This window comes from Panthera pardus, unplaced genomic scaffold (assembly GCF_024362965.1).
Source record: "Panthera pardus isolate Hobbes unplaced genomic scaffold, ASM2436296v1 HiC_scaffold_25, whole genome shotgun sequence".
Taxonomy (NCBI): domain Eukaryota; kingdom Metazoa; phylum Chordata; class Mammalia; order Carnivora; family Felidae; genus Panthera; species Panthera pardus.
The window spans coordinates 27,176,270-27,201,146 of record NW_026526821.1 but is presented as its reverse complement, the minus strand read 5'-3'; the positions used below and the strand labels follow the sequence as shown (position 1 = coordinate 27,201,146).

At 47.2% G+C, this 24,877-nt stretch overlaps 1 protein-coding gene across 1 annotated transcript; it reads left to right on the top strand.

Moving 5' to 3' along the window:
* Positions 1–11,272: 11,272 nt before the first annotated feature.
* DEFB123 (defensin beta 123) lies at positions 11,273–20,175 on the top strand. Its single transcript, XM_019458956.2, has 2 exons — positions 11,273–11,470; positions 19,938–20,175. Exons 1-2 carry the CDS (start codon positions 11,413–11,415, stop codon positions 20,129–20,131), a joined length of 252 nt encoding a protein of 83 aa, XP_019314501.1. The 5' UTR covers positions 11,273–11,412; the 3' UTR covers positions 20,132–20,175.
* Positions 20,176–24,877: the final 4,702 nt, after the last annotated feature.

Sequence of the window (24,877 nt, the reverse complement as noted above, 5' to 3'; positions counted from 1 at the left end):
GGAGGAGGAGGAGGAGGAGGAGGAGGAGGAGGAAGAGAGGGATGGGTGGCAACAAAATAATAATAATAATAACAGCAACTGAAAAGAAGTAGATTATGCAGGAGACAACGTCATCGTCATCGGAAAAATCATCAAAATGAGAGAAGCTATTAATACCATGAAACTAGGACAGGATTATTTTTAAAAAGAAAGAAAAAAGGGACACCTGGGTGGCACAGTCGACTGAGCATCTGACTTCAGCTCAGGTCATGATCTCATGGTTCATGAGTTCAAGCCCCGCCCCAGGCTCCATACTCTCTCTCTCTCTCTCTCTCTCTCTCTCTCTCTCTCTCTCTCTGCCCCTTGCTCACTCGAGTTCTCTCCCTCTCAAAAATTAAGTAATTAATTAATTATTTTACAAAAGGAAAAAGGGGCGCCTAGGTGTCTTAGTCGGTTAAGCATCCAACTTCAGCTTAGGTCATGATCTCAAAGTTCATGAGTTTGAGCCCCGGGTCGGGCTCTGTGCTGACAGCTCAGAGCCTGGAGCCTGCTTCAGATTCTGTGTCTCCCTCCCTCTCTGCCCCTTCCCCATTTGTGCTCTCTCTCTCTCTCTCTCTCTCTCTCTTAAAAAACAAACATTAAAAAAATAAATCAATAAAAAGAAAAAAGAATAAGAAAAAAATTTTAGTGAATAAAAGTACGAAGATAAAATTTCTAGAAATTAGATTAAATGAGATAAAAGCAGTAGAGAAAATATAAGAAAATGAGAAAATGAGGGTGCCTGGATAGTTCAGTCAGCTAAGCTTCTGACTTCAGCTCAGGTCACGATCTCACAGTTGGTGAGTTCGAGTCCCACATCAGGTGAGCTTAAGCCCTGCTGCGGGTGAGCCCCACTTCTCTCTCAATCTCTCTCTCTCTCTCTCTCTCTCTCTCTCTCTGCCCTCCCTTACTTGCACCCTCTCTCTCTCAATTAAAAAAAAAAAAGAAAATGAGAAAATTAGGGAATCCCACATTTGCAAAATAAGAATTCTAGGAAAGGAAGGAAGGAAGGAGGGAAAGAAGGTAGGAAGGAAGGAAGGAAGAAAAGAGTTACATAAATAGGAAGCAAGAAACACAAAAGGCAGGAAATCATCAAAGAAATAAGTCAAGGAAAAAAATGTTCTAGAATTGAAGGGCATGCATTTCCAAACTGATGGGGTCCATTGAGTGCTGAGTAGAATTGATTAAAATAATCCTACAAAAAATTTAGGCACATCATGATGAAATTTCAACACCCCGTAGTAGAGAGAAAATCGTAAAAGCTTTCAGAGAGAAAGAACAGTTTATAATACCGAGACGAGTTTCGGAATGGTCTCGGATTTCTCCACGGTGACACTAGATGTTGAAAGGCAATGCAACAATGCCTTCAGAATGTTGAGAGGAAATCATTTCCAATATGGAACGAGCAACCAAACTACTAACTGAGTGTGAGGTTACTACACGGAGGCCAGATGTTTTCCAGAGGCCATCAGGAGGTACTCTGCCAAAAGTAAAGGGGCAGATCAAGAAAGGTCTAGGATCCAGGAAGCAGGGCATTTATCACAGGAGAAAATCAAAGAGAATCCCCAGAATGATGTCAACGGAGACCCAGGATGGCAGCGGGTCTGGAGGCACCCAGTTCAGTCTGGAGCAAGTCCAACTCCAGGCAGATAAAACTGATAAGCTACCTAATGGTTCTGACCTTATTCAGAGGAGATAACAGACAGTTAAATTCTCATATTTCATATCAGGAATTCAATGGGGAATACATAAAAATGAAAAAAAAAGGAAATAACAATAGTAAGTAAGTATATTATTTAGAGATATGGAGTGAAATCCAAAGAAACAACTAAAAGATATGAGGGGCACCTGGGTGGCTCGGTCGGTTAAGCGTCCGACTCTTGGTTTCGGCTCAGGTCATGATCTCACGGTTCATGGGTTCGAGCCCCGCATCGGGCTCTGTGCAGTCAGTGCGGAGCCTGCTTGGGATTCTCTCTCTCTCTCCCTCTCTCTCTGGCCTTCCCCTGCTTGTTCTCTCTCTCTCTCTCTCTCTCTCTCTGTCTCTCAAAATAAATAAAAGATTTAAAAGATAAGAAAGGGGTTCTCTTTGGAACGCAAGAAATGGAGAAAGGGAGATGTGTGGGCTATATGTTATTATAGCCCCTTATTCAAAGCTGAGTCCTAAAACTACGTTTGGCTTTGATGAAAATCCAAACTAAGTATAAAAAATTAAACTAATACACATAGAAAGAAACAATGGATTAAGAATCAGGCCTGGGAGTGAATATAACTTCAGCTTAACTCTTCAGCTTCTACAGCAATCCCAGAACATAAGACCCCTTGTAACACTGCCTGCCCCAGCTTCCTATCTCAGGGGTTCAAATAAATACGATACGCATCTCTGTTTATATTTGCCATGGTCCAAGAGGCGAGGAGCTGTTTCTAAGCCTGTACGCGGACGGGTATGTAATCCCAGCATCTCCCCATGATAGTTATGTGAATGGCACTGAGTAAATCACTTCACTACTCTGATCCTCAGGTTCCCTATCCATAAAATAAAACTGATAACCGTAACTACCTCTCAGGTAGGTCTAAAGGGACAATGAGATCATAGATGCATCTAACATACAGTAGATCTGGTTTCCTCTCCTATATATACTTCCTTACCCAAGCCTTCCTTCTACTCGACTTTGATTAGGTGTGCCAAGAGACGAACACAGAAAACAACCAAAGGTATTTTAATCAAGCTCAGGAATCTGCTGAGGTCAGACTCGGGGCAGGGTTCTCATCATTTCTGTGCCCTCGGGCTCAGAGCACTAATTCACGACTGTAACGACTTTGGCTGAAACTTGGGCTTCACGCAGCACAGTTTACCACTCATGCAGAAAACGTAAACCTTTTCATTCTTGATGCATTTCTCACGGCAGGAGCCACGAAGATTCCAGCATTTTTCAGTGCTGCCTGATACAAAGGGGAGAAAGGGAGAGAAGCCGACATCAGTCCTGAGGGGCGCTAGGTCCTGGCTTGAGAAGGCTAAAAGCCACGCAGAAGACCCTAGAACATGGAGTCACCTCCCACGATTTATAGGGCAGTGGTAAAGTCTCACATCCTTTCTGGACACTCATGCCACTCACTGCTCTTCCTGAATGTTCCGTCCCATGGGTACAGCGGGTCATAATAATTAAGGGTCAGTGGGGTCCGGTCATAACACTTAGGAGCACGGACTCTCGGAACCCATCCACCTGGGTTTTGAAATCTGTCTATACCGCAGCCAACTAGAAGAACTCAAGCAGGTTACTTCCTTCCTTGGAGCACCGATTTCCTCTTTTCTAAAAAGAAGATACAGAACCTGCCTCAGACAGTTGTGGTGGGGATCAAATGAAGAGCGTATAAAAGCCATTAGCATGAAAAAAACTTCAGATATGACACGGTGGTATCTCGGAAAGAATTGTACATTAAAAAAAAATTTTTTTAATGTTTATTTCTGAGACAGAGCATGAGTGGGGGAGGGGCAGAGAGAGAGGGAGACACAGACTCCGAAGCAGGCTCCAGGCTCTGAGCTGTCAGCACAGAGCCTGACACGGGGCTCGAACTCACAAACTGCAAGATCATGACCTGAGCCGAAGTCGGACGTTCAACCGACTGAGCCACCCAGGCGCCCCAAAAATTGTACATTTAAAAAAATCACTTTATTAGTACAGACTAAACTAGAAGGAATACATGATCAAGTAAATTAGCAGATAATGGCATAAGAGAAATACAGAGTGAAAAAGAGGCTGTGTTTAAAAAGAAAGGAAGATACGGGTGGCTCAGTCGGTTAAGCGTTCGACTTCGGCTCGGGTCATGATCGCTCCTTTGGTTCGTGAGTTCGAGCCCCACTCTCTGTCTCTGTCTCTCTCTCTCCAAAATAAACCACATTTATCGACACAGGACTAGTAATGAACATGATTAAATAGAAAGTTAGAGACGCCGAGGGTGACAGGGATAGAAGCTTCTGTCAGATCACAAAGGGGACCGCACTAGCACCTTGGGCTGGGCAAGTTTGCCATGGGCTCTTCTCTACTTAAAACCTTTCCAAGGCTCCAGTACAGGGCCTGGCACAGACGGGCAACGGGAGTTAGGAGATTCTGTCTCTCTTCGGGCAGCTGTAAGTGGGGGCAAAAGCCAAGTGATTTCAGGGACTCGTGTGAGAAGAGGTCACTATTGCCTTGCCTCCTTCTTGCTTTCCCAGCCTTCCCCCACTCCTCCTCCCACACCTGACCTCCTGCCCTTGGCCCCTGGAGCTGACCGAGGAGTGGAAGGTCAGGGGGAGCCGGCAGAAAAATCGGCAGGTGACATTCGGTGCCTAAGAACTGGCACCTGCCACGGGAAAAGGAGACGGGCTGAGCGCCAGCCCTCCTCTTACGTGGGTTTAGAAAATAAAGAAGCTGCATTTGGGGGCGCCTGGGCCGCTCAGTTGGTTAAGTGTCCGACTTCGGCTCAGGTCATGACCTCGCAGCTTGTGGGTTCGAGCGCCGTGTCAGGCTCTGTGCTGACAGCTGGGAGCCTGGAGCCCGCTTCGGGTTCTGTGTCTCCCTCTCTCTCTGCTCCTCCCCTGCTCGTGCCCCATCTCTCTGTCTCTCTCTCTCTCAGCAATAAACATTAAAAAATAAAAAATAAATTAAAAAGCTACATCGGTTGCATAAAATTTCTTTGTGTTCCATGTGGATCTCTCGAACCTGATTTATTCTAAACGGAAGAACGAGACATTGCAACTCGGAGGGGCCAGGTAGTTCCCCGGGGACGTCACAGAGCTGGTAAGTGGTGGGGCAGGGTCTCTCCCAGGATCTGGGGGCTCCTCTCTCTTCCCCGGATGAGCGGTGTTCCGCTCTGCTGCCCAGCAGCCCGTCCTCCCAGGCGCTGGGGGTCCCCAGCTGAGACCCACCCCCGACCCACCCCCGAAGAGGTCTAGGTTACCTGGAATGACCCAGGACAAGAGCAGCAGCACAGCCAAAGTTAGCAAAAAGCGCTTCATGACTTCAGGTGGCTCAAGGGCTGGTGTCTGGCCTGAGGAGGTGACAAGCAAAGGAGGACAGGTCTGGACTCTCTGCCCCCTCTCATCACATGGAGCACACGTCACTTACACGTGCCTCAGCGTCCCACAGTTACACGCAGCCCTGGAACAGCCTGCCTCCCTCGGACTTCTCGGTCACTGCCCTGACTACGGCCCGCCCACAGCCAGACCAGCACCCCTGAGCTGACACGCCTGCCTTTATCCACTTTCACCTGTTAGGGCCCAGCGGGAAGAAATCACACGACAGCCAGAGAGGTTTGTTTTTTCCTATATGTCAGCCCTTTTTATGACTCACCTTGATACCCTCCAAGACCCCACGTCATACACAGAAAACAAGGCATCGTCTTTTCTATGTGCTGCAAAATAATGAAAGTTAAGTAAGCTCCTTTTTTCTTCTCTTTAATGTTTTTAAGTGTTTATTTATTTTTGAGAGAGAGAGAGAGAGAGAGACAGAGCGCAAGTGGGAGAGGGAGACACAGAATCCGAAGCGGGCTCCAGGCTCTGAGCTGTCAGCACAGAGCCCAACGCGGGGCTCGAACCCACGAACCAACAGATCATGACCCGAGCCGAAGTCGGACACTTAACCAGCTGAGCCACCCAGGTGCCCCTCTTTTTTATATTTGTTTAAAGGCTTCATTTTTGTAGAGCAGTTTTGCAATAAAATTAAGAGAATACAGAAGTTTCCCATATGCCCCTGCTCACACTCAGAAATAGCCTCCCCCGTTCTCAACATCCTCTACCAAAGGGGGACATTTTTTACAACCAATGAGCCTCCATTGACACATCATAATCAGTCAAAGTCCATAGTTTGCATTAGGGTTCACTCTTGGTATCCTACATTCTACGGGTTTGGACAAACGTATGACACATCCATCATGATGAGATCGTACAGGTTATTTTCACCGCCTTAAAAAAAATTCTCCGTGTTCTGCCTATTCATCTTTCTCCTCCTCCCTCCATCCTGTCAATCACTGATTTCTTTTTTATTGTCTCCAAAGCTTAGCCTATGTCGTACAGTTAGAATCACACGGTATGATTCTAAGCCTTCTCACACCGGCTTCTCTCCCCCAGCAATATGCAGGTAAGATTTCTCCCTGTCTTTTCAAACTCATTTCCTTTTAGCCCGGAATAATATTCCATTGTCTGGATGCACCACAGTTAAGGTATCCATTCGCCTACTGAAGGGTATCTTGGTGGCTCCCGAGTTGTGGCAATTGTGAATAAAGCTACCTTGAATATCATGAGCGGGTGTTTGTGTGGATGTAAATTTTCAGCTCCTCTGGGTCAATACCAAAGAGTGTGTTTGCTGGGTCTTACGGAAAGAGTGTACTTAGTTTTGTAGGAAACCGCCCAAGGGTCTTCCAAAGTGGCTGTACCATTTTGCATTCCCGCCAGCAACGTGTAAGAATTTCTGTTGCTCCACGGCCTGGCCAGCACTTGGTGATATCAGTGGTCCAGATGTGGGGCATTCTACTAGGCATGCAGTGGCATCCCGCCGTTGTTTTAACTTGCGTTTCCTCAGTGACGTATGATGCGGAACATTTTCTTTTCGTACGATTCTTTGCCATCTGTCCGTCTCCTCTGGTCAGGTGTCCGTTAAGAGCTTTGGCCTATTTTTTAATCAAGTTGTTTGCTTTCTCATTATTGAGTTTTCCATATTTTGTGACGTGCACTCCTAACACAGGCCTCTCTAGGTTCTCTTAGAGGCACGGCACTGGCTAGTGCCCTTACTCATAGGTCAGAGTCCCTGATCTGCAAAACATCTCCTCTGAGCTCTGGAAACTAGGAAATTCCTTTCCCTCAATGTCTAGGTCCCAACCCTGTGGGGTTTTCCGAGCTAATACTCCCAACCTCCTTCTTTTTAAATAAAGTTTGTTTACTTATTTATTTTGAGAGAGAACATACGTGAGCATGGAGGGGCAGAGAGAGGTGGGAAGAGAGAGAATGAAGAGCAGGCTCCACACTGCCAGCGCAGAGCCCGACGTGGGGCTCGAACCCACGAACTGTGAGATCAGGACCTGAGCCCAAATCCAGAGTCAGACGCTTAACCAACTGAGCCACCCAAGCGCCCCATCCAACCTCCTTCTTTTATTCCCTCAGCCTTCGGGGCCGAAGCTGCATCCAGAAATTGCTATATTTGCGTCGCTGCAACATCCCCTTTCCCTTTGTCAATTCGCAAATACCTGTTTAACCAATTCTTTCTATCCGTCCCCTTCGTGGAAATATCTGGCATAGTTTGTTTTCCTGAATTAACCTTGACTGTCACAAGTAATAATGGGATTAGAATTACAGTAATGTTTATCACAGCGGTGTCTACAATGCAGACAATCAGAAACAACCACGGTGTCCACACAGAGAGAGGCCTGGGTAAGTAAACTGCGATGCAGCCATCTGGTACCAGATGGGCCAAAAGAGGAGTTCGTGACATTTCCTGAGGAAAGCGAATTCCAACACATAGTCCCTGAGTTTAGTTACCATTGCTCATATGAAGTGCTTTGTTAGGGAGATGGAACAAGTCGGTGACCAAGTCACACTCAAACCCTCCTGACGGGACACCCTCGACCAAAGAGGATTTCCTGCCAAGGCAAAAAAAAAAAAAGTCCCCAGAAGCAGGAGCTGGGAGAGGTCATGCGAAGTCAGCCAGAGAGTTCATCACTCACTTTTGGGAACAGTCTGGTATATGCATCCCTCAGCGTGCCTCCAAAGGACCCACAAAGGGGCCCCACAAATAAGCCAGCACTGGATGCCCACCACTATTGAGAAGGAATTTCTCATCTGTCCTTGGGGAACTGGGAGGTCCTGGGGCAATGTCACAGTTGAGAATGGATGCGAACAGCAACTGACCAGCCTCAACTCCTCACTGCCCTGGAGGGAACGCCCATGCAAGTCCCTTCTGGTCCAGACAGAAGACACCCTCCGACCCCAGCCTTCTAGCCCGGCTCGGCAACAGCCTCAGCAGCGCCCAGGCGTTCTGAAAGCAAGTCTCTTCAGCCTGAAGCCGCCAGGGTTGTCCAAGGGAACCATCTACCTAGCTTCGCAACAGATATCTGGTCCTGTCTTTTCCCTTTTGCCTGGAACAAGCGGTACGGGTGGTCGATGGAATCCTGAGCGGGAAGAGGGGCCTTGTTTTGAGGAGTTCTGGAACTCCCGGGTTGGCGGTAAAGACCAGGCTGCCTGCCCATGACTCTCTTGGTTTCCTTGTCATCTCAAGGTGCCACATGGGCTGCCAGGCCACAGTGCCCATGTGGCCCCTGGCAGATACTGCCTTTGACAACATCAGCACCCCCAACAAGGTTGTGGAGACCCAGGTAAACGTTTTAAGGAAGGCACCCCAGCCTGGGTATCTTTCTGGGAAAGCTATAAATTGCCCTTCATTACCGCTACCAACACCAGCCCACAATCTCTTCTCACAGTTGGCTTCATAGACTCTTGATGGCGGCCAGACCACGATGACATTCAGCTTTAGAGGTTTCTGTGTTGTCCAGAGGGCACCGGGGTCCCACTTCTGGCATTACTCAACATTAACATCTAGTGTATGTGACTTCAATATTTATTCAAGATTTTAAAGACGCAGCAGAGGGCGCCTGGATGGCTCAGTCGGTTGAGTGGCTGACTTCGGCTCAGGTCATGATCTCGCGGTCCGTGAGTTCGAGCCCCGCATCGGGCTCTGTGCTGACAGCTCAGAGCCTGGAGCCTGCTTCAGATGCTGTGTCTCCCTCTCTCTCTGCCCCTTCCTTGCTCACACACACACTCTCTCTCTCTCTCCCAAAAATAAATAAACATTTAAGAAATAAAATTTAAAAAATAAAGATGCAGCAGAAATGTCTTCTTTTCAATAATTTCTTTGGCCGGAGTTGGAGACGGGGGCAGGTGGGCTATGGGACGTGCAATACATTTTTCTTCTTTTTTCTTTCTCCAGAGGTGAATTCGATGTCCAAAAGAAAGCAAGTGAATACGTTAAGAGTTTGCTTGCCTACGTGGCCTGTAGCAGATTTTTTTTTTTCTTTAGGAAAGGAGGAGGAACAAGGGCACCGATGTTTCCATTTGGGCAGAGACGGCAATGTTCGTTGTTCACTGTGGCAAACACCTAAAGATACATTGGTGCTGGGTAGGATGATGTATCCGTTTCCCGGAATTGCGATAACAAAGTACACAACCCGGGGACTTAAAGTAACAGAAATTTTCTTCTCTCACAGTTCTGGAGACTAGAATTTCAAAACCAAAGTGTTGGCAGGGTCGCTTCCTCCTTGGGGGCTCAGAGGAGAAGTCTGTCCTACGCTTCTCTCCTAACTTCTGGCTGCTGGTGTCCCTCGGCCTGCAGCAGTGTCCCCTCCAATCCCTGCTTCCTTTGTCACACGGTTTCTCCCTGAGTGTCTCTGCCCAACTTTCCTCCTTTCCCTCTTCTTCGAAGGCCCAGTCTGATCCGGGGAAAACTTCACTTTATTAACTGGATTACATCTGCAAAGACCCTGTAAGTCCAGATAAGTCCAGATAAGCCACACTCACAGGTACTTGGGGTTAGGATTTGAACATATTTCAACAAAAAACAACAGATTTTCTTTAAATTCCAACTATGAGTGAAATTGAGTATCTTTTCACACGCTCAAGAGCCTTCTAAATCTTTTTTGTGAATGGTCTATTCGTATTTTTGTCCATGATTTTTCACGACTTCTACACCAGCTCCCTTAGCGACCCCACCAATGTCCTGAACAGATCTTTACTTTCCTAGGTCTTTTCTGCAATTGAATAGAGGTCCAATTCTTACAATAACGTCCTCGTCCATAATACTGATCGTAGCTCTGCTTCCCAGATTGAACCTCAACTGACACATGTTTAAAAAGATGAGCCTCCGGGGCGCTGGGTGGCTCAGTCGGTTAAGCGTCCGACTTCAGCTCAGGTCACGATCTCACGGTCCGCGAGTTCGAGCCCCGCGTCGGGCTCTGGGCTGATGGCTCAGAACCTGGAGCCTGCTTCCGATTCTGTGTCTCCCTCTCTCTCTGCCCCTCCCCCCGTTCATGCTGTGTCTCTCTCTGTCTCAAAAATAAATAAACGTTAAAAAAAAAAAAATTAAAAATAAATAAATAAATAAAATAAAAAGATGAGCCTCCTTGGGGGCGCTTGGGTGGCCCAGGTCGGTTGAGTGTCAGACTCTTGATTTCCACTCAGGTCATGATCCCAGGGTGGTGAGATCCAGCCCCAGGTAGGGCTCAGCGCTGACCATGAAGCTTGCTTAAGTTTCTCTCTCTCTGCCCCCCTCCCTCCCTCTCTCTCTCTCAAAAATATAGATAGATACATAGATACATAGATAATGCAGATAGATAGATAGATAACCCTCCTTAACAGAAATGAACACCCCCGTGGTGGATTTCCAGGCTTCAGGCACTGAGTCCCTTCCTCCCCACTGTCTCCTCTTCCTCATCAAGGTTCTAGAAGGAGTCGTTTACACTTACTGACCTCACTCTTTTGCCTATTTTCAGTCTTCAGCCTCCTATGTGGCCCCTTTGTAAATGGTTCTCAGGTCATTTTTGTCTCGTAAACCCTATCTACGCTTTTATACCCTTGAGGTCTACATCAAGTAGCCTCCAGTTAGGAAATGGAAACCACATGGGATTTTCAAGGGAGGAACTGGTCACACGTTGCTGGAAGGCTGAAAGAACAGGAGGACCCTGAAAACAGACAAGAGTGACTACAGGAACTGAAGGGAGACGATGGCTTTCCAGATCCGGGAGTTCAGAGCGGGGACCCCAACAGCTGGTCCTTGGACCTCTGGGGGAGGGGCTCAGCCCCGGGTTGCAAGACGACGTGGCCCTGGGGGTGAGGTCCACTGCAGGGTTAGCGCTGGGTTAGCTGAGAGCACCGCCAGGCTGGTGCTGGGGCTTCGTCTCTCCCCACGGTCGTCCGGGTTTCGTTCCAGCTGGGTCGCGTTTCTCATTTTCCACACCAGGGTAAGCCCTGGGCGGACTTCTCCGCCCGGGACACGGGTGCACCCCTCTGCAGGTGCCACCACCTTCTCTGTGAGGTCTTCCCGGCCCCTCTGGGCTCCACGTGCGTGGCGCCCCCTGGCTGGCCCTCGGTGCGGGGGGGGGGGGGGGGGCTGTTTAGAGCCCCTTGGAAGGACCTTGGACCTGATTGCCTGCCCCCCTCCCCGCCCCCGCCCGCTGACCTTGCCAGCCCGTAGTATATGGCTGCACACCCCTGGGCTCGGGCAGCGCGGGGGCCGAACCCGTGGGTGGCTGAGGGCACGTGCGGGTGACATCCTTCCGGTTGAACAGAGGGACCGACCGCCAGAGAGGCCGGAGCCCTGCCCCATTAGCTTTGCTGTCGCATCGGACCCGCAGCCTCACCTTGGGCCACTTCCAGCCATGAGGTTCCTCTTGCTGACTCTGGCCGCCCTGCTGCTCCTGTCCCAGCTCACTCCAGGTAACCTGGGCCTCTTGGGGAGGGGCAGGGTGTGGAGACTGAGGCCGGCTCACGGGTCCCCAGGCTCCGGGCCTCAGGAGCTTCCCTTTTGGAACCACGTGGAGGAGGCTCCCTGGCCGGCAGCAGGTGCCAGATCTTAGGTACCAACCAGACATCCAGAGTTTCTTGCTCAGCCACCCCATCCATCCCTGCTCTCTCTCCCCGGGAGCAGGTGCAGGTGGCCTGGCATGTGAGAAAGAATGGAGGGGGGGGGGGGCAAGAATACAGAGAAAGACAGATACCATATGGTTTCACTCTTATGTGGATCCTGAGAAAGTTAAACCGAAACCCATGGGGGAGGGGAAGGGGAAAAAAAAGACGTTAGAGTGGAAGAGAGCCAAAGCATAAGAGACTCTTGAAAACTGAGAACAAACTGAGGGTTGATGGGGGGTGGGAGGGAAGGGGGAGGGTGGGTGATGGGTATTGAGGAGGGCACCTGTTGGGATGAGCACTGGGTGTTGTATGGAAACCAATTTGACAATAAATTTCATATATGGGGGAAAAAAAAAGGAAAGGGTGGGCAAGAGAAGGAGGAAAAGGCAACGTTTTACAAAACAGTCCCCAGGGGAGACAAGAGACAAGAGAATTGACAACCCGAAGTGACATGAGACAGAGGGGCTCTAAGGGTCTGAGGTGCACATGGGGGGGCCAGCCCAGTCTGAGGGCCAGGAGAGTCCTCCTGAAGGGGTACCCTGTGTCCTGAAACGTATGCGGAGATTAGAAGGGAAAGGCGAGGAGAGGGATGCAGAAAGGGCATCTCAGGCAGAAATCAGCTTATGTGGAAGGTCCAGCCGTGGGAGAGAGCGTGGCGCCTTCAGGGAACTGGCACACGGTTGAGTGGGTTAGGGGCCCGGCCGGGGGGAAAGCAGAGGAAGCATTCAAGGTCCAGGTCCGGCCTTGATGCCAGGTGAGGGAGCCATGGGGAGGCTAACGGGAGGGGGGTCATGGTCAGACGTGCCCATTCGACCACCCCCAGCCTGGCTATGGGGCCCCTCCCGCCCAGCCTGCGGAAGCTTCTACCCACACCTGGGCTTTCTCCTAACCTTTCTGCAGGGCCAGAATATGTGAATTTCCTCAGCCAAGCTGACCTCAGCCCTTGTATCTGCCGGTGGCAAATGTCTGTCACACCACGCGGCACAGGGCAGAGAGGAAAGCCTCAGAACGGGGGGGGGGGGGGGGGGGGGGGGGGGGGGAGGGGAGGAATGCCCGGGGGGGGGGGGGAAGGGGGGGAAAATTGCCCCGGGGGGGGGTGGAGAATGCCCCACCGCTTTCTAACCCCCTGACCTCCGGCAAGCGGGATGGGTTGCTCGGCATTTCAACCTCCTCCTCTCTCAAACTGCTACAACAATGGCACGCGTGGAACACGCCAAAACGTCGGCGGGCGACACAGTGCAGCTTCTTTATTTTTCACAACCCATCTGAGTTTTCCCGGGAACCCCCATCCCGCCGGCAAAACAGTCACGAAAGAGCAGGACCCATCATCAGGGGCTGCGACCGAACGTCAGCACTTACAACTCGTTCTCGTCTTTTCAGGGTGGAAGCGGCTTTCCAAGTCAGTGCAGTCTCTTTGGAGCAGCTACTCGGTCTGCCAGCATTTCTTCCTTCTTCTCTCCCGCCCTCCCCCCTCCCCTTCCTCGGACAGCATCTGGGTTTAGGAGAAGGTGGTGCGATAGGTCATGAAGGAATTAATCGGTTTATTCAGTAAACATGGTTGAATGGATTTCATGTCCTGGGCACTGTGATAGTTTGGGGGAGAGGGGCGGGGTGGGGGGGATCAGTGAGCAAATCAGAACAAAACAAGGTGAGCAAAATTTCTGGTCCTCTTGAGCTTACATTCCATTGAGGGAGGCAGAAAAGGTTTAAAGACATAAGTGAAATAGACGTAAGGGCAGCTGCTAAGTATATGAGCAGCATGGGCTGGGAGGGGATAGCGAGTACCAGGGGGAGGGAGGTTTGCCATCTCAAAGGGGTGCCCACGAAATGGCTCACTGCGATCTGAGGGAGGACAAGGGGTGAGCTACGTGGATTTGTGGGGGAGAACATTCAAGCTGAAGGGAATATCAAGTGCAAAGGCCCTGGGGCAGGAGCATGAAGAACCAAAGGCAACCCTGTGCTAGGCCTTCATTGACTTCGGGGACAAGGTCCCTCATTGAGTGGCCAGGGGAATGTTCTGGCACTTGCAGTGTACTGGATCCCATGGCTGACGGAAGCTCTCGGTCCTGTGGAGAGCCCCGCCGACTGAGCCCTTCACCTCAGCTGTCTTCGATCTGGTCCCCAGGTTTTAGACCGCCCCTCGCACACACCACCTTCTGCATCAGGGGCTACTCTTGGCAGGTCCCTCAGGCTCTCAGCCTCGTTTTCTCATCTCCACCAGACAGACACAAGGAAACTTGAGGGTCTTCTGGATCTGATTTTATGCCACAGCAGAGCAAAGGGAGACACACGAAGTCGATTTAAGCACCCAGTTTCCCCTGGGGAGAGCACTTCCCTCTACTTCCTACTGGTAATAGAGACTGGGTGGAAGTTTCTTTAGCTGGACCCTCAGCCTTTACCTCTCATGGCTTATGGTCAGGTGGTTTTATCTGACTCTACCAGGTCACCTAATATCTAAAGGAGCTCTTTGAAATTGGAACCCCCTGACCCTTTCTGACACATTTGGGTTTTAGAGATCATTGTCTTGCCATGAACTAAAACAACTCATCTCATGTCAGCGAAACAAGGACTGTCATTCTATCTCTGTTGCATCCCGTTCCCCGAAAGCCCAGAAGCTGCCCAATTCTGCTTTTTGGCAACCAAGGGGGGGTCTCATGATTAAAGGGCAATGAAATATATACCACTTTAACGTGTTCAAAATAGTAAAGTTAGGTTCAGGACATATATATAAAAAATTCAGGAGATTGGAAATTCAGTGGAAATTCAGGACATACCTATAAAGCCCAAGAACCCAGCAGAAATTAGGTTTGGGCGGGAGCGGGGGGGGACATGTCGCCTACACTTCCTATGTGATACGCACGTTATCTCTCCTCACGGCAGCCAGAGCACCTCCTTTATAACTGTCATTACAACCCTGGGCAATCAAACATCTGGTGGCTAAACCGGAAGTCCTCTGAGGGCAGGCACCTATCTCTCACTTGTTTAGAGTGGCATCTCGAGCGAATCGGCTTCTCAGTCTGTACCTGTGAGTATTTCCCTAGGACAGACATCTAGAAAGGAGATGCCTGGGTAAAAACTGCACAGTTTTAAGATGTTGTTGAGTTTTTTGCTAAGTAGCCTCCAGAGAGGCCAAAATAGAGTGTATGAGGCCGTCTTTCCCCTCACCTTCGCCAGGAGTTGTAACGACCAGAGGCGCCTGGGTGACTCAGCCAGTGAAGCAACCGACTCTTGATTTCGACTCAGGTCACGACCTCAAGTTTGTGAGATCGAGCCCCGCGTCAGGCTCTGTGCTGACAGCACGGAACCTGCTTGGGATTCTCTCTCTCCTTCCCTCTCTCTCTACCTTATCCCCCCTCGCCGCCCCCGCACATGCACGCTGTCTCTCAAAAACACAGATAAATAAAAAGTAGTTAAAACAATTCTTTCCCATTTCTGTATACTTCCCTTGCTAAGGATGCATCCCTAAAGACCCGATTTTTGACACGCCCACTTTGAAAATCCAATGTTTCTTGAGATCCCTTTCTTGTCTTTATAACTTATCTGTTGGGTCATTTGACCTACGGTTTCCCACGGCACAGATTTTGCTGATGGCATACTCAAGGTGAAGTTCAGTATATTCCTATGACCTCTGTATTTCCTGAAAATTGGTACGTGGGTCCAGAGGTTTGACCAGGCTCAGGTTCTATCATTTTTGGCAAACTTTTGATGCTAATAAGGTTCTTTCATCAGGAGGCACACGATATCTTGGTTGTCTCTCTTTTAGTGACATTTACGGTTAATGGGCAAACTGTGGCTGATGCTCGTAACTTTGAGTTGATGCTCAAAGCCCAGTTACGTTAATTTTTTGGGCATTGCAACATGGTGGCATTCTATTATGTGATCATCACTAGTTAGCTGGAAATTTATTATGCTGAAATAATAAAGATACTCATCCTCTACTATTTGGTTACTCAGTGGTACAGCTTATATAAGAAAGAATAAATGCTTGGTGGTTTTTCTGGGTTTCTAAAGGTTTAGGGTTTCTAAAGATTAAGGAGAAAGACAGAGTTGAGGTAAAATGTCAATGAAGTTGTGATTTTGTTTTGTTTCAAGTTTTTATTTGAACTCTCGTTGGTTAGCATACAGGGTAATGTTGGTTTCACGAGTAGAATTTAGTGATTCGTCACTTACGTATAACACCCAGTGCTCATCCCGACAAGTGCCCTCCTTAATGCCCATCACCCATTTAGCCCACCCCCCATCTCCCCTCAGTTTGTTCTCTATAGTTAAGAATCTCTTATGGTTTGCCTCCCTCTTTTTTTTTCCCCTTCCCTATATTCATCTATTTTGTTTCTTAAATTCCACATATGAGCGAAATCATATGGTATTTGTCTTTCTCTGTGAAGGAGTGTTGGATAGACTTCTTGTGCAAAGCAGTTAACATCAGGCCGAGGCTGAGAAATGGATTCAGGGTCCCATTTCCATGGAAAATACAAAATTAAGAGAGATGTGGAATTTCATATCCTGAAACCCCTTCTCTGACACTCTGCCCTTGGCTCTGAAATCAAGGCTACTTTTCTGTGTTGAAAGACTGGCTCCTCAGAAAAGTATGGAATGTTCCAGTCTTGCCGATATGATTTCAAATACAAAGTTTCAGACGGATGTGATTTGAGACTTTGTCCTTTTGTTAGGTGACAAAAAGCAGTTTCACTGGCTCATAACTGGTTATCTGGCGTGACAAGATATTCTAGGCTCATCTTGTACAACTCTTGCCCCAGATCTTGAATTCTCCATTTTTTTGAGAAGCTCGGACTTTTTTTTTTTTTTTTTAGTAGGAAAATGGTATTTCAGAACCATGATCTAGTTGCTAGAGGTATTCAATGCTATTAAATTGGTCCTTCATTTCACATCTTTTCAGTAGACAGAGCCAAGTGGGAAAATCAACACACTGAATACATATAAAATACCTCATGAGTTCATATTAATAGCGCCTATTCAAAGGGGTCTTGCTTAGACATGATAGGGCACACTTACTGAGTGGTGTTCCTATCAGGAGAAAACGCATCACTAACAGAAGAGTGCACCCAGGACCAGAGTCTTATTGGTAATACCCAGGAAAAGCCACCAGAAGCAAATTCATGGGTCCCAGAGGTCACACTATATTGTTCAGCTTTGGTTGGTTGCCTCCGTGGATGCATTTACACACACACACACACACACACACACACACACACACACTATATTGTTCAGCTTTGGTCGGTTGCCTCCGTGGATGCATTTACACACACACACACACACACACACACACACACACACACTAGAAAAGTTTCTGGGAAATGTGCATGTGGCTTCCTCACATGGAAGGATGATGTCTAATGCCAGCTGATGGCGGACAACAGTTTTCTGGAATTCCTAGGATCATCAAGTGACTATGGAATTATTTTTAGTGACATTGTCAGCGGCTCAGGTGACTTCACGAATGAGCACGTGGAAGACTCAGGCACTCCACTGAACTTCTCCGGTAGACTGTTGCTCTAGAAATTGCCATAGCATGAAACCTACCCCCAGTGCCGGTGAGCCAAGTTAGCTTGGTTCCAAGTGTTCCAGCTCTCTCTTCATCACCACATGAGAACGGATGTGTTACAGACAAGTGTACTCATCCCCAACCACTGAGGTCAAGAGCAAGAGTTTGACTCCTGATAAAAAGGCAGTAAATCGGGGGCGCTGGGTGGTTCAGTCGGTTAAGCGTCCGACTTCAGCTTAGGTCATGACCTCACGATTTGTGGGTTCGAGCCCTATGTCGGGCTCTGTGTTAACAGCTCGGAGGCTGGAGCCTGCTTCGGATTCTGTGTCTCCCTCTCTCTCTCTCTGCCCCTCCCCTGCTCATGCTCTGTCAGTCTCTCTGTCTCTCTCCCTCTCTCTCTTTCTCAAAAATAAATAAACATTTAAAAAGGCAATAAATTGTTCCAACTTAATCCAGCTGTGCGGCAAGGAAAGGGAAAAGAGCTGGGCAACACATTGTGGCCCTTTACAATTCTCTGGGGGAAGAAACAATAAACCTTAGACCCACGAACAAATTATGAGTCTCTTAGGCTCTTCAAGACCTTATGAAGTCTTCTGTCAGTTTAGCAGGTTTTCATTTTAATTTATGTTGAGTCCTTTCTATTTCTTATGAGGGTTGAGAAATGATAAGGGCAGCATGATTTTTGGCAAAATTACCATTCCTTAATTAAAGTCCCAGTAAAAAGAGCACTCTGGTCATTAGACAGGCAAATAGGGTTTCTCAAATAGGAAAAGACAAACTACAAGTGTTTTTAGTCACAGGAAATGCTGTTGCCTCCTGGCAAGAAAAAGCATCTAGTCCTTCACAGAAAAGGCGGAGAATAGTGAGTCCATATTCAAATCCTTGATATCTAGGGGGCTGTATAAAGAGTCCCTGAGACAGTGGGTCCTTTTCATGACCCACTTTTCCTGTTTTTCCAGGGTTATGAAGCTGGCAGGTAGGACATACACTAAAGCTACCCTCATAATCAGTTAAAACTTCTCCACATGTTGTCTTAGAATAGTTTATAAGTTTTCTTTCCTGTGATGGGTCCCATTTTCCCCCAAGCTCCATTTCAGATAGTCTAGAAACACCAGGTACCCATCTTCGGATCTCCATAACACAACAGATTTCTCTCATTAGACTTTTTCAGAACCCGGTTCTTGTGGTGGCAGTTTGTTCAAGGTTCAAAAGAAATTTTAAAAGATAATTAAAGGAGCACCTGGGTGGCTCACTGGGTTAAGCATCCGACTCTTGCTTTCTGCTCAGATCGTGATCTCGTGAGTTCGAGCCCTGCGTGGGGCTCTGTGCTGATGTGTGGAGCCTGCTTAGGATTCCCTGTCTCCCTTTCTCTCTGCCCCTCCCCTGCTTGCTCTCTCTCTCTCTCTCTCAAAATATATAAATAAAAACTTAAACAAACAAAAACTTGTGGTTGGAATAGCAAAGTTGTTCCAGATTTGTGTGCCTCTAAGTTGAGGCTGCTGGTGCCATCCTACCCCCCAAACTGTAAGAACACTTCGAGAGCTGTGTTCGTAAGCCTTGCAGTTTGTTGGTTGGTCAAGATTCTGGGCCAGGAAAGGCACCGAAAACAATATGGATGGGTTGCTGCCAGGGGCACCGGGGGAGGAGAGAATGGGAGTTACTGTTTAATGAGTGTAAGAGTTGCAGTCTCACAAGATGGAAAGTTACGGGGGTGGATGGTGGGGATGACTGCACATGGGGTGACTGTAACAGCTTGTACACTTAAAAATGGTTAAGAGGGTACATTTTATGTGATGTGTACTCGACTACATCAAAGAAAAAAACCTAAGTACAACTGCCTTCTTAATGATAGGACTTGGCAAAAACAAAACAAAATAAGAATGGAATTATGAAGAGAGGGATGGAATGTTAGCCAAAAATAAAAACAAAAACAAAAAAACAGCCAATATGGATGAACCCTGAAAACATGATGCTGAGTGAAAGAAGCCAGACACAAAAGGCCACATTGTATATGATTCCATTGGCATAAAATATCCACCGTAGGCAAATCTATAGAGAGGAGGGCAAATTGTTGGTTGCCTGGGACTGAGGAGAGGGGTGCAGAGTTTCTCTTTGAGATGATTAGAAAGTTCTGGAACTAGATGGTGGTCATGTTTGCACGACATTGCGAATGTACTTAATGCCCCTGGAACTGTACACTTTAAAATGCTGGGGATGTGGGGAGGGTGCACCTGACTGGCTCAGTCAGAGGAGCCAGATCAAGGACTCTTGATCTCAAGGTCGTGGGTTCGAGCCCATGTTGGGTGTGGAGATTATGTAAAGAAATAAACAAACTTTAAAAAAATAAAAATAAATAAAATGCTTAAACTGGCAAGTTTTATATGTTCTTTGTATTTTCGCACCATTTTTTTTAAATTTTTTTTTTAACGTTTATTCATTTTTGAGACAGAGAGAGACAGAGCATGAACAGGGGAGGAGCAGAGAGAGAGGGAGACACAGAATCTGAAACAGGCTCCAGGCTCTGAGCTGTCAGCACAGAGCCCGACGTGGGGCTCGAACTCACGGACTGGGAGATCATGACCTGAGCCGAAGTCGGACGCTTAACCGACCAAGCCACCCAGGCGCCCCCGCACCATTTTTAAAAAAGGAAAGAAAAAGAAAAAAGGAGGCCAAGGTCAAAGGCAAGGGAAACTGAGGACCTTCTATCACGTCTGCTTTAATAGCGTTTCTCAGGACTAACGCTGTCTCCCAATTCTTTCTTTTTTGTGTCAGGCAGCACCCAAAAATGCTGGAATCTTCACGGCAGATGCCGCCAGAAATGCTCCAGGAAAGAAAGGATCTATGTTTACTGCACAAACAATAAACTGTGCTGTGTGAAGCCCAAGTACCAGCCAAGAGAAAAGCTGTGGTCAAGTTCTTCGAAGCCTGAAGCCATGAAAACGCAGATGAAGCTGCCCTCAGTCTGACCCCAGGAGATTCCTAAATTCTGTCAATAAATATGTGTGGCTGATCTCTGTGTCTGCCTGTTAGTTTGCAGGAGTCCCCTTGCAGGTGGCCCAGGACGTCAAAATATTTTCATCATTGGGACGCCTGGGTGGCTCAGTCGGTTGAGCATCCGACTTCGGCTCAGGTCACGATCTTGCGGTCCGTGGGTTCAAACCCCGCGTCGGGCTCTGTGCTGACAGCTCAGAGCCTGGAGCCTGCTTCGGATTCTGTGTCTCCCTCTCTCTCTGCACCTCCCCCACCCATACTGTGTGTGTGTGTGTGTGTGTGTCTCAAAAATAAACACTAGATGTTTAAAAACGCAATTAAAAGACATTCACAGAAGAAGGAAACTAGGACCCATCATCAAGAATAAAAATAGTTGGGGCACCTGGGTGGCTCAGTCGGTAGGGCATGTGACTCTTGATCTCAGGGTTACAAGTTCAGCCCCAAGTTGGGCGTAGAGATTATTTAAAAATAAAACGTTTAGGGGTGCCTGGGTGGCTCAGTCAGTTAAGCATCCAACCTGATTTTTGTTCAGGTCGTGATCTCACAGTTCATAAGATCTACCCCCATGCCAGGCTCTGTGCTGACAGAGTGCAGAGCCTGCTGGGGATTCTCTCTCTCTGCCTCTCACCAGCTCGCTTTCTCTCTCTCTCTCAAAATAAATAAACATTAAAAAAATTTTTTTTTTAATTTTAGAGCACGAGCGGAGAATGGGGCAGAAGGAGAGAGGGAGAATCCCAAGCAGCCTCCACAATCAGCACAGAGCCTAACGAGAGGCTCAATCCCACCACCCTGGGATCATGACCCAAGCCAAAATCAAAAGTCACTCAACCAACTGAGCCACCCAGATGTCCTGTCTGATAAAAATTTTAACAAAACTTTTTCTAGAACTTGATTAAAATTGTGCACATATTAGCAAATGTTTTGCTAGGGGCATAGACACTGATGGTAAAACAATCAATAAAGCACAAATTGAGGATAATGGTTAACCCTAAGAATACCAGAATTGGAAGGGGTAATACCAATAGTCTACTATTTTATCTGGATGGTAGGCATAGAGATGTTTGTTGTCTTATTATTTTTATAATATCTTTATATATTTTTAATATTCTTTTGATTTCTGAGTCTCAAATAAGAATCAAGTTTTTAAAAAAGGAAATAAAATCTGTGAACATTAAGTACCTTAAAATTTTTAAGACCAGAGGGGCACCTGGGTGGCTCAGTCAGTTAAGTGTCCGACTTTGGCTCAGGTCAGGATCTCGCGGTTTGTGGGTTCAAGCCCCGCATTGGGCTCTGTGCTGACAGCTCAAAGGCTGGAGCCCGCTTAGGATTCTGTGTCTCCCTCTTTCTCTGCTCCTCCCCCACTCCCATTCTGTCTCTCCCTCTCAAAAGTAAATACATAAACATTAAAAAAAATTTTTTTTTAATTTTTTAAGGCCGGAAAAAAAAGGAAAAGAGAAATCAGTCTTGAAGACCTAGAGAAGAAAATATGTGAAAATTATATCATGGGAATGTAAAATAGTGCAACCACTTTGAAAACACTGGACAGTTTCTCAAAAAGGTTAATGTACCATATGATCCAACCATTCAACACCTAGGTATTTACCCAGGAGAAAAGAAAGCATATGTCCACACAAAGACTTGTATGCCATTGTTCACAGCAGCTTTATTTGTAATAGTCCCAAACCGGAAACACTCTAAATGTCCAGCAACAGGTGAATGGATCAACAAGTTGTGGTATATCCATACAATGGAATACTACTCGGCAATAAAAAGCAACGAACTATTGATACATGCTACAACATGGATGTTCTCCAAATAATTATGCCGAATGAAAGAAACCAGACAAACCACGAGGTATTCTTGGATCGAAAAAGTCTGTACCATCTGACCTCCATACATCCTCCAATTTTGATGGATGGCATTTTGGGTCCCTAGTTATTAGGGTCAATTCAGAAACGGTACTGCCTTTCCCAGATACATAATCACTCTGGCCAATGGCCACAGGTGCCCTTGGCCTGAAGAAAGATTTTCAGTATGTGCTTGTGGCATTGTTACAGAGTCCTTCCTCAAAGGGACCCAGCCTCCATTTCGGTCAAGGGCCTTTGGGTCTGTGAATTTAAATGAGAAGTCATGACGCTCCACTAAGGCATCTCAACAAAAGGGTTTTTCCCCAGGGCAGGAATTTATCTGTTTTGTCGGCTGCTGAATCCTCAATAGTTAGAATAATGCCTGGCACACAGTAGGTATGCAATAAATATTAGCTGAATTCATGGAAGCAGAGTGTTGATACCAGGGAAGTGAAGCGGGCACCTGAGCTGACGATAGTTGAGAAGGCAATGGAAATCATGAGGCACGCCAGATCAGCGAAGCCTGAGCCTCAACCACATGCTCACTGGACTGTGGGTTCAAATTAGGAAGAAACAGAGCAAAACTAATGAACATGCACGCGATGCTGGAAATGTACCATTGAAAATTGCATCTAAATTGTTGTGAAACTAAGGTTTTGGTGTTTTTTTTTTTGTTTACCATATGTTAGATCTACTGAACCATAATTCCCATAAAGCATATATTCACTTGTTCATTCAGTCATATAATAAATATTTGCTGGGGCGCCTGGGTGGCTCAGTCGGTTGAGCATCCGACTTCGGCTCAGGTCATGATCTCACGGTTCGTGAGTTCGAGCCCTGCGTCGGGCTCCAGGTTAGTCTAGTTACACGGTAGTAAATAAAACAAATGTGAACTTTGTCATCATAGAGTCTACAACCTGCAGAGGGAAAAGGCATGAAACAAGAAATAAATTCATAATTGCATGTGGTGGTAAGGGCTATGAAGAGGGCAGTGATTGAGAACAAGGGGTGGGGGCTCACGAGGGAGGTGGACCTCCACGAGCTGTCGGAGTGACTCTCTCTGAGGAGGTGGCATTTAACCTGGGATCTGCAGGATGACAAGCCATGCTTGCAAAGAGTGGGGAGCGGGTTTGCCTAAGAAGATTCCAGGTAGAACATCATGCGCCTAGGCCTTTGTGCCAGCAGGTGGCTTGTTCCAGAGGCTGAAAGAATGACCATGTGGCTAAAGCCTGGTGTGCAAGGGAAGCGAGATACCAGAGGAGATTTGGGAGGCAATGTGATAGGCCACACAATATTTCGATGTTCGTGTTTAAAACACAAGTTCGTGGGGCGCCTGGGTGGCTCAGACAGTTAAGCTTCCAACACTTGATTTCGGCTCAGGTCATGATCTCAAGGTTCATGAGCTTGAGGCTTGCACTTTCAAGCAGGGACCATGCTTGGGATTCTCTCTCTCTCTCTCTCTCTCTCTCTCTCTCTCCCTCAAAATAAATAAACTTAAAACGCACAGTACACACAAGTTCAGGAACAATTTATGTGTTAAAGGAGAGGATTTGTCTGCCTTTCTTCCAATCGCTTTTATTTACTCTTAGCTTCTGCTTCCTCGGATTATGCCTAACCCACCCCCTTCCCACCACCCACTCCCTTTCCGCTTCCGCTCCAGTTATAAACTGCTTATTCTCTGTATTTCCCAATTCTGTTCCAAAATTCCTGGAACAGAATCTCACTGATGCAGTTAATCCCTTTGTACCAATCCACCCCGTAGGGTCACTGGCCAGCCTAGGGGATTAGGTTGGTTTGGGAAGGTGCCCACCTCTTGTCCAATCGGCTGTGTCCAGGGCATGGAGGAGAGGAGTCTCCCGGTTCTGCACAGGACTGTCACTTCATCCAGGCTGTGAGCAGGGTTACAAGAGTGTAAATGGATGGGTCATGCAGCGTTCCATGTATTCACATTTCCATGTATTCTTGCTAGAAACTTCTATAGGGAGGAATAGTCTGCTTTTCCTTTGTGAAGCACAGCCAGCCCCTAGCCTTAGGGGGAAATAGACACCAATGAAATGCGTGTCTTCCTGGAGGAATTCTTGAAGAAGGGTAGGGCCGGGGCCCCCTCCCTCTATTCCCTCATGAGGTCGCACTAACCTATTGGTGAGGGCTCACCGTTCACCGCGTCCTCCTAGACCCAATGCTTCTTTTTATAATAAATATTTTGTAGTGCCCCCTAAAAAAATACTGAAATATTGTAACCTATCTGCTCACATAATTTCAAGAAAAAAATCAAATGAAGCCCTGTAACTATAATATAAAGGGGAAAAGAGACTATTTTATAGTAATATGTATTTTGATGTATAAATACCCTTGAAGACATAATGAAATATGTCAGATCTTGTACCTATACACAGCCTGAGTGCAAAAGCTACAAATGCAGCCTCCATATGCACAATTCAGATACTACCCCAAGTGTTTGCTATCTGTATCCTGACTTTCCAAAAACGGTAAACAACTTGGATAAAGTTCTAACCGGAGCAAAGTATAGTCATTCCTTGATTTACACAGTAGTTTCATTCCAGGAAAATTCAATGCGCAGAAAACACTTGTGAAACAGCCTTAGAGTCTGGGCTCGGAGAATTATAAATGGGTTTCTCACCTGCATAAATGTCTAGCGGAACATTTGAATTTTGTTTGGGAAATGGCTCAATACTTCGTTTTCCAAGACCGTCACACATATTGCATGCCCCCTTGCATCCCGGGTCTCCAAGATACTAAGGACTCCATTAATTTTGACAATCAAAAAACAAAAACAAAAACAAAAACAAAAACAAAAACAAAAACAAAAACAAAAACACAGAAAATTCCAAAAATAACCCCTAGAGGGCAGTA

What these genes read in the sequence shown, in the direction of transcription:
- DEFB123 (XM_019458956.2), top strand. Translation starts at nt 11,413, where the DNA reads ATGAGGTTCCTCTTGCTGACTCTGGCCGCCCTGCTGCTCCTGTCCCAG. An exon ending in CCTGTCCCAGCTCACTCCAG is followed by an intron (nt 11,471 to 19,937) that starts GTAACCTGGGCC and finishes TTTTTGTGTCAG; the next exon opens with GCAGCACCCAAAAATGCTGG.